We start from the raw sequence: 10,338 nt of genomic DNA, 5'->3' as shown, positions 1-10,338 counted from the left end.
CCCTGTGAGCCCAGAACAATATAGATATATAATTATATCTATATAAATATTTCCCAATGCCTCCATCTAACATTATGAGCGTGCCTTCAGTTCAGTATGAGGGACTGACCACTGCTACAGAAGAGAGAAGAAGAACCTGGAGAAGAAGAACCTGCGACATCTCCAGACCAACTAACTAAATATTTAAAAATAGGGTTTGGTGGTGGAGGGATATCAAGTAGATTAAAAAATAGGTTTCCTATTAAATACACACCTTGACTAGTACAGAAAATAACTGGTTTGCCTGCCAAAAAAGGTAAGTACTATAAAGTATTTGGGGTATAGGTGCGCTCTAAAATTAAAGATAATGCATTCTATTTTTCCTAACAAACCATTTCGCTAGTAAAGATTTTATGTTGAGATTAAAATACATATTTGGAAGAATTATTGTTTGTGTATTATGTAAAATATGATCATTTTGACTCTACTGTGCCTTGTTCATTTCCACCATGAACTTCACACACTGCAAACCACAGTGAACAAATAGGGGCCCATGAAGAATCAAGCCCAACTCCCCCCCCCCAGCCCACTAGAAATTACTGGTATTTAATCCAAAATTCTTCTAAAAAAAGCTATGTTTGATATGAAGTGGCTCACACGTGCAAACTAGTGTTCCACAAACAACACTATACCTTTTTGCTCTCTCACAGAGCCCTGATTTATGAAAGCTCTCCAAGGCTGGAGAGAATACACTTTCAGAAGTGAAGCTGGGTGATCCAGCAAACCTGTAATGGATCTAGTCCAGGATTCAAACCATTTGCTAGCCAATGATTTTCAAAAATCCATTCCATGTTTCTTAGATCACCCAGCTTCACTTCTGAAAGTGTATTCTCTCTAGCCTTGGAGAGCTCTCATAAATCAGGGCCAATGTTTTTTGCCACCTCACTCATGCTACCAAACAACTTGTTCACCCAAGGTTTATGTAATGCTATCCATTTACTTCTTCAGGCAACCCAACAAAACACATTTGATATTGTTAGTTACCTTTGATAAAGTAGTTACCTACCAATCGTTAGTAAGAAACAATGTATGTATGTAAGTAATGTATGTAAGTATGTAAGTGGGACTTTTAAGGCAGTCTAGACAAGAACCATAACTATATAAAAAGACAAAACTTTGGATAGCAAAATATAAAAGTATTCACATTGATCAAAACATGTTAAAAAGTCCATAATACGTCTATATAAACACAGTGGTAGGTATATTAGCAGACTCAAAATAAAAACATAGTGCTAAATGTGCTGGTAGAACCTAGGTAAGTATCGCTGTTTAAGATACTGTGACAATCCAAAGCGTTTCACAGATTTAATCTGCTTCCTCAGGGATTTACAGGTACAGATCATCAAAAATATGAATGTACACCAAGTATCAACAAATAGGTGCAACATAATCTGGTGTAGGACATAGCGCAAGTGGTGGAGGAAAAACCGCGGCACAGAAGGGCCTCAGTCCAAGAGGAACTTTATTTTCTGGCATTTGCTGGTTTTTCCGTTACTCCATAGTGGGTCTGAAAGTTCATTCTAAACTGCAGAAGACCATGATATACCTTTTTTTTTTATTATTATTATTTTTGGAGTATATTTGGCTGTTCCTCTTGGACTGAGCCCCCTATGTGTTGTGGTTTTTCCACCACTTGTGCTGTGTCCTACGCCAGGTTAAGTTGCACCTATTTGTTAATACTTGGTGCGCTTTCATATTTTTGATGATCTGTACATGTAAATCACCGAGGAAGCCAATTAAATCTGCAAAACGTGACGGATTGTCACAATATCTTAAGCAACTATACTTACCTAGGTTCTACTAGCACTATCTATGTGAATACTTTTATATTTTGCTGTTATAAAGTTTTGTCTTTTTATATAGTTAACTGTCCTTGTCCAGACTGCCTTAAAAGTCCCACTTAACATACATTGTTTCTTACTACTTTAAATTGGGATGTTGGCAGCTTAATATAATTATATGAGATTTAACAACTGTCTTTGTAACCTAACAAACTTTGTTCGTCTCATGCATATCTGTTCACCTGATGACAATTTACCTAATCCTCTCTAATCTGCAGGTAAACTAAAATGTTTGATCATATTCCTGGCCCCGTTCTCTAAAAGAGCAGTAAGGCAGCACCAGGCATTTCTTTGTGCACAATGCTTTTAAATATCAGCATGTTTCTTGTTGGTACTTGTAAATGAAAAATATCTAATAATCCTGGTATTCTGCTGCCAGTTTGAAGAAGAAATATTGGATGTCATGCCTGAAATGCCTTCACAAAGTATATAACCTATAACAGTTCGCTGAGTCTGTGACTGGAAAGAAGCACATGTGTTTGCAGATCGCATAATGATGACCTCAGAAAATCCTTTAAGGAAAATAAAACATACACCTGCTAATCCGTACCTCTTTCTAGCATATCATCCGCCATTGCTGCAGCTAGTCTGGCATCTCCAAGCATTACAGGACAAATTGGATGATTGTTTCCAGAAATAGTGAAACCGGCAGCTGTCATCTTGTTGCGAAACCTATAACATAACACATTTAGATGGCTGTAAAGTTTTAAAACCTCTTTGCTATTGAAAAAAACAGATTTAATATACATGTAGGCAGGGACACATTTCATTAGTACTTAGACCCTAATGGCTACCAGTATTTCTTGCCTCCAATCCTGCAATACTAAAGGCACATTTATACAGGAAAGTGAATACTGGTATCCTCTCATTATCTTTTGCTGTGCACACAGCTTCAATCATAAAGAAGTCTTTTTTTTTTTCTCTCGCATAGAACACGTTAATCACATCTCTAACACAACTCTAATTGAGTTCTATCAGTCTTTGCCACCTTCACAGTCCTGCAGCTGGTGCTGGAAATCTGCACGTTGTGGTGATATATAAATGTGCATTTTACTTTTTGTAAGCAGCTGCATTAAAACTATGTATGTTGTGACAGTGTGCCCCACGGCTTGGTTGGGAACGTCTTTTGGCTATTAAGGGCTCCAGGACCTGGCTTTCCATCAAAGCCATGTGTCTGGCAAAAAACTTGCCTTAGCCTGCCATGGGACACCCTGTCACAATGTATATAAATTACTTTGATCACTGCCAGTATTTAATTCGGCACCTTCCGAGACCCTGGAATTCCTCTGAATTTATTGGAGTTAGTAGTAGAGCATTGATCTGGCACTCTCTGGCTTCTGCGATGAAGATGGATGTGGATCCAAATACAAATCTGCATATTACATTCTGACTTTGTTTGCCTCATTAATCTGGAGTAGAGATTGAGTATTTTATCATCATATGCACACCTCCTAAAGAAGAATTTTTTGGAGGTGATTGCGACTACAACACATAAAGATTGTTCTGTTGATTGATCTATTGGAGGAACCTTAATGGCTATTCTACAACAAATTAATTTTATTTGTCTAGATTTTTAATAATTAAAAATAAAATTATATGATTAAAATATCAAGAATTGGTTTATTTCACTTAATTTGTATTCATTCTACAATATACACCTCTGCCATCAGTTTTCTGGTTCATTAGACACCTCCCTACTCACTGGACATAAAAATCAATGCGGTCAATGCCGATTTATTGTCCACAGACTAAACTGGTGAAAGAGAGAAACCATCATTTGCTAAAAAAAAAAAAAAGGACATTTATTAATAGTGTATGTCTTTACCGAGCGGTTTTAGCAGTCATTGACTGGGCAATTGCATTGCTTTCCATCAATAGGTCGAGTGCTTTGGAGGCACTGCCAACCACAGCTGGAGGAAGTGTATTGGAGAAAAGATATGGTCGGGAGCGTTGCCGCAGTAGGTCAATCAGGGGCTTTGGGCCGGTTGTGTACCCACCTAAGGAGAAATGGGACAATTAGCCAGTGGAAAAAAAAAGTGAATTTGAACCTAAGAATAAACATTAAAAAATCTTGCAGCTTATCAGTGATTAAGCTTAACTTAAAAAGGAAGGGTAAATTAGCTTTTGAAAAGCATATTCATTTTATTTTTACCTGGTAATTCTGCAACTAACACACTGCTTGTCTTGGGGTAACAATTCTTACACACTGCACTTTATCTATGGAGCAAGATTCTCTCACTTATTCTGTTCACTTATAATTTAGGTGCTGAACAGCATGGTGTGTTCATCATCTTTCATCCAAAGTTTGCTGTGGAGATTTAGTGCTTCTGTGTTTGTTAAAGTCTTTGAAAATGTGTGCTATATGTTAGGTTTTACATCTTTATATAACTTCCGACGAGTCCTAGTTGAGCAAAAATAAAATAAAGCTGACGTTTGCCATACCTTTACACATTGGTTTTTCTTACTTGAAAATAACACCTAGTACCTAGACCTACAAAATGTTTGTGCTAATTCCTAATAATCCTTGCAACAAGCTGTCTCAATATGATCTCAAACTCAATGTAGTAGGAAAATCTTAGAGTGGAGTTTGACTGCCTCTTAAGGGGTACGGAGGACAGGCATAAGCAGAGACGGTTCTATTGGGTCCAGTTCCGAGACTCATCGGACTATTTACTTGCCCTTCATTATAAAGGAAGGATCCGTGTGGGCCTTCCTATCCCACTGCAGTACAGACAGGGTTTTCAGACTGGCCTGACATATGTCTGGGGCGGTCAGGAAGAAGGTTTGCCTTATTCTGGAAGTAAGGCGTAAGCCTGGAACAGGAAGCACAAGATCTTCCTGTTTTTGGATGACAAATTAATACTGAAAACATTTGTTACCTGTGAGTACCAGGCGCCCACCTGGTGTGCCTGCTTGTGACAGTAGAGTAAAAGGAACCTGTCTATAGGTGGATGGATTGCATAACATAGGGCAGAAAACATTAGCTCCACTCAGTCAATGGTTCACTAGAGCTATACCATTTACCGAATGCAAACATAGATTGCATTAGAGGCAGACAAAGGATGGAGGTCCCATCAGCAATATTTAACAAATATCATGTCACACGTGAGGCTGTGATGTGTATAAACATCTTAGCGTGACATCAAGGTGCAGAAACTAGATAGGGCAAAATGCATAGTACATAAATCAAAAATACTGGCTCCAGTAAACCAAAAAGGAGCAAATCCAGGAGGGTATCCTGTGTATGAGAATGTTCAGGGAGGGAGACTGGTGATGGAGTAAGAATAGACAAAGCCACGCCATCCTGTGTTCCAAGCCTGTTCAAAGCCCGCTTACATGGAAGTGAAAACACTAACAACAGCAACAGCTTAGAATAAAGGTAGGAGACACACTAGGCACAACAGGGTCCTAGCAGAAAAGTCAGACTATCAAGAGATTAGGGCTTGTTGAGATACCCGCAGGAGAACAGGGATATGACAAACCAAGCCTCCTGCTGTGTACACAGATTACAAGTCTGGCAAATACAAAGTAGAATGAGAAAAAATAGCTAGACTTTCACATGTACCCCACATGAAGAGGAATCAAATGGCTCATTTTAGTGATGAATCATGAAAAAAATTGTAACTTTTGCACCCCCCCCAAGATGGGTTCTAATAAAAGAAGAAGCCACGGTTCCATGAGTCCCATCCTGGGACAGAAGAAGATGAACTGTTTTGATGCGGCAGCTATCATGGTATCCTGGCCTGATTCTGAGCATGTACTGTCAAATTTCCTGGACCCTATTTACCGTCTGAGATAAGCGAACTTTAAAAATAATATGTTAAGTATGATTATGTTTGTAAAGTAAGTATCAGTATTTGATATACAGCAGCAGTCAGACAAGGAAGCAGAACATGAAGCCAATCAGTTGTGCTGCAGTTCTCATGTGTCAACATAGAACATGGTAATAGGAGGAATGATCAACAGAAAGAGGATCTCATCCATCTTCTGCCTTTCATTTTGCTCAGTCACAGGTTAGAATAAGGGACAACACCTGTAAGTGTTGCCTAACTACATAATTTAAAAACAAGTTTAATTCCCCTTTACAGGTTAACATTCCTTATACAATTATTGCTGCTGTCTGATGCTAAAGTACAAGCAGAAAGGTGAACCAAACCACTATTCCTTGTTTTCAGTGTCTACTTATCATTTATAAGAATACCTTCCTGTATAAAAATACAAAAGCCTCCAGTGGCTTCCTTAAAGCTGACCTAAACTAAAAAATTTTTTTATCCTACATAAAGGGATAGACAACCATTTTATATCAGGTAAAAATTGCCTTTTTTGGGGGGGGAGGGGGGGGAGTTAGAACCCTTTTTTAACAAAAAAGAGGGGGTAAAGCTGCTAAGCTACCAAGGGTGCTACCCAACAACCGTAATGAGAGCACTAACTGACATCTACACTGACAACTGGCATAGCTGTTCCCATTAGCTGCCAGTTGTTTGGAATTGATTTGTTACATATCTATCGAACAAAGAATGAGCATTCCCATAATAATCTTAATAAAAGACTAGTGATGCAGCACATTATGTGTCTGATTACTTTCTATTAAAAAATGAGCAGTTCCTAGATATAGATGTTTACATTATTACCATTAACATAGCCTGTTTTTGCATTTTCCTATAAAAACATAAACTCCTAACATGCCTGATAGCAGACTCGATATAATTAGGTGACATCCTCTTTTCTGAAAGGCCCTGCTCAGTAAAGTTCTTACTTTGGTTTCAGTTGGCTATAGGAATCCCTAATTTTTAGGAATAAGGACAAATATTACGTTAATGAAAATAGTCAATAATACCAGGCCTGCATAATCAGATATGATGGCTCACTTTTCATCCATATGGGAAACCGAAATCATTTATATTTATTAATTTATTTTTATACCCTGAGAGAATGAGCAACAATTCTCACTGTATATACAACATATAGTGGCAATTCTTGTTCCTATTATAACTACAGTTTACTGCTCACTCCAATATTCAGTGAGCTGTAGATCAATAATAATTTCCCAGGCTTCCTGAGCAATGTGTGATATAGATGGCTCACGTTCTTCAAACTTACCTGCAGCACCACCCAATGCCTTGCCAAGCGTAGAATTAACAATAGTGACTTGGTCCATGACCCCAAGAAGCTCATCTGTGCCCCTGTCAAAAGAGATGATAATACTGGATGACAAATGTAAAAATATTTAATCTAAATACAAACAGTTACCATCAGAAAGCTGTGGTATATACAAATTTAAACAAGAATCTATTAGTATTAGAGGAAGACTATTTGTTTTATGCACCAAAACTTGTAGAACTTTTTGTAAATGGAATGGCCATCCATATACAGTATTTAGAGTATGGATACTCATGAAAAAGAATGCTGTAAAAACATTGAAGTTTGCCTTATCTGGTCCCCCTTCCCAACCATTTTCCATCAACATGCTAATTTTTAATTGTCTGTTTACTGAAATTTGATTTCTTTTATGATTTTCCAGGGTTGGCAAACCTCCCTTTCAAAGGGAAAATATACTTAATACTTGTAATCCTACTGTCCACCTCTGCCCCAGATACATTCCTTCCTTGCTACACTAACTTTTAATTTGTCTGATTTTATTTTGTACCTTATTTTATAACCTGGAGACATTGCTACTAAATCTTTGTGATTATGATGAAATGCACGTAGATCATGGCTGATAGAAGATAGCCAGAAAATGCTGTACAGAGCTTCATAAAACAGGAAGCTGTGGTAACACCCATACCTGATTGATGAGGTTGATGAGGATACCTTTTCATCAGTGAAGCTGGGTGATCCAGCAAACCTGGAATGGATCTGGTCTAGGATACACAGCTAATAGCAAATGACTTTCCAGGTTTGCAGGATTACCTAGCTTCACTTATGAAAGTGAATCCTCTCCATCCTTTGAGAGCTTTAATAAATCAGGCCCTATGTCTCTGCAACGTAAATAACGAAAATGCACTGAATGAAAACGGAAGGACAGATCAATAAGGCTTTAGTGGAAAGGGCTAGATGTCTTCCAGTCTGGAAATGAGGCAGACTTTATCTGACATGCAGCAATAAATGCATGCTGTGAGAAACTTACAGTGTGCACTAAAATCATAGTGAGAAATTTTTAGGCTGAGGTTATAAATCAATTGCAACTAACTTTACATTATATCTATCAAAAGCTGTGGAGTTTATCAGTACTATGTAACTGTATATATTGCTATATTGTATCATTTAGTATGTGCCCTTATTTAAATGACCACAACTATTTCAACTAGCTCTATTCCATATAATATGAAAAAAAAAAAAAACAGAAATTTAAAACTAAACTTAAAACACCTAAAACAACAAAAGATGTGCCTACACATACCGCATCTGTAGCGGCTTTCAATGACCTTTCTATACCAAATGCTAAGCTATTCTGTAAAGGCAAAACACTTCCCTCTCACTTTCCTATAATCCCAAGTCTACCATTGACTGGGCAATAGGAATCTATTAAATGTGGAGGAGAGTGAGAAGGCTTTGTCACTTCCAGGAAATGTTATTTGCCCTTGCAGAATGACCTGGATAGCATGTGTATGTGGGGCAATAAAAGATGCTTTAAGAAGTAAATGTTCCCTCAAACATTTATTTTTAGTTTAAAGTGAAAATCCAGGTAGAAGTGAATGCAGTTAATGATAACAATGTCCCAAAATTTCTTACCTTCCATTTGGTCCCATAAAACCAGTGGCATGACATTCATCTATAAACACCAGAGCATTATAGTGTTTTGCCAGATTACAAATCTCACGTAGAGGAGCAATATCTCCATCCATAGAGAAGACGCCATCAGTAGCTATAAGACGAAGACGGTGTTTCTGTACAAAGGTAAACATTACAATCCTTTAACCACAACAATATAACTTGTCATTACAAAAGACCGATCTTTTAAAACAAGCATTATTCACCAAATGACAAGACATAATCAGAACTAGTTAATTGTCCATGCAACTTGATTTATAGTTAACAGATGAAATGTCTTCCTCTTTGTTTTCTTGTATTTGATGTATGCCTATTAGAAAACCTAAAGCCTAGGGTTTGCCAAGCTATGTACCATTGTTAATAAAGCATTAAGTTAAAGACCACCTTCATTTTATACCACCATTCCACCATTGCTGCTCTGTAAGATACAAGCAGAATAACAGAAAGTGCCATTGTGCATTCCAAAAGTATGAACACACTTTATTCACATATTTACACAGGCAAACATTATAATAAATTTATACTTCAATTTAAACAGGGCCAACAGATAAAGGTGATGTCCATGAATAAAGCCCAAAAAAATCAATAGTTTTACGGTGTACTATGGATAAAATAGGTACATCTAAAATGAAATTTATGACTACTTTTTTAGTTCTTTATGAGTTTCCCTATCCTGGACTACCTGTTATAATTTCTCTACCTCTCAAATCAGGGCTGTGACTAGGTCAGGCTATAACCTCCCATTTCTTCTTTTTGAGTCATTCCTTGAGAATAGCTAGTGAGCCTCAGATCAGTATTGTGTTGAAAGATCTGCCAGTTCATTTTCAAATATTAGACTGATGGCTTCACATTTTATCCGCACACTTATATATAATACAGATTTTATAGAAGACTTAACTACAGGTTGCTTTGGCCCTGAATCAGCACAAAATCCCCAAACCCAGCACAATTTTCCTAAAGGCTATATTTTCCATGGAGATTTGGAGTCTTGCTATAATGTTTCTGGACAGCAAATATTTTTTTCATGCATACCTATCATGCAGTTTTTTATTGGTGCTAAACTTTCCTATTATAAATAATTGTACGTCAACACCAACTGTCCCCACAATAAAATTTTGAGCTGTCTTTTAGCGGTCCTGGACAGATTAGACCTTAAATCTATGCAACTTGTTTACTTTCCTTACAGTAAAATTATAGCATTTTAATCTTCTTAATCCTATTCATTTTTAAATTTCTTGCAAAACTTATAGGCATCCAATCTTCCATCTGAGGGCCTTAAAAAAGTCCAGGAAAGAGGAATAAATAAAGCAGGTTGCACCAGACTAAGAAGGCACCTAACTAATGGCCATATCCATATTGACTGTTAATGCTCAGGTAGAAAAAGTATGTGTCTGACCAGGCTTGGTAAATTACAAAGAAACACCGGGCAGCGTGGTAACACTCCAATGTTTATTAGGTTGCATAGTTCTATTTAGAAAATTCATACCTTATATTAGTGAAGAGAGAAGGTAAAACTACCGGTATGACAATGAAAGATGTTAATACAATTTTCCACTCTGTTGTTGTGCAGAAAAATAATAGTTGTAAATTATATGTACAATGGCACTGGCACACCAAACTAACCTTAGGGCAATACCTAGAAAGAGAAAGGGCACAGCTAGTGCTCAGACTCCTGTTGGCGTACCAA

General features: G+C 37.3%; 1 protein-coding gene across 1 annotated transcript in view; it reads right to left on the bottom strand.

The window, feature by feature from the left end:
• Nucleotides 1–2,430: 2,430 nt before the first annotated feature.
• The window catches only part of GCAT (glycine C-acetyltransferase), a gene marked incomplete at its 3' end in the record, with an annotated part of 19,365 nt that continues 11,457 nt past the window's right edge, over nucleotides 2,431–10,338 (bottom strand). The window contains 4 exon segments of the mRNA XM_072421124.1: nucleotides 2,431–2,552; nucleotides 3,706–3,877; nucleotides 6,981–7,063; nucleotides 8,613–8,767. Of these exon segments, the coding sequence (XP_072277225.1) occupies nucleotides 2,431–2,552; nucleotides 3,706–3,877; nucleotides 6,981–7,063; nucleotides 8,613–8,767 (532 nt within the window).

Source organism: Pyxicephalus adspersus, chromosome 8 (genome assembly GCF_032062135.1).
Source record: "Pyxicephalus adspersus chromosome 8, UCB_Pads_2.0, whole genome shotgun sequence".
Classification (NCBI taxonomy): domain Eukaryota; kingdom Metazoa; phylum Chordata; class Amphibia; order Anura; family Pyxicephalidae; genus Pyxicephalus; species Pyxicephalus adspersus.
This window is presented reverse-complemented; position numbering and strand designations above follow the sequence as displayed.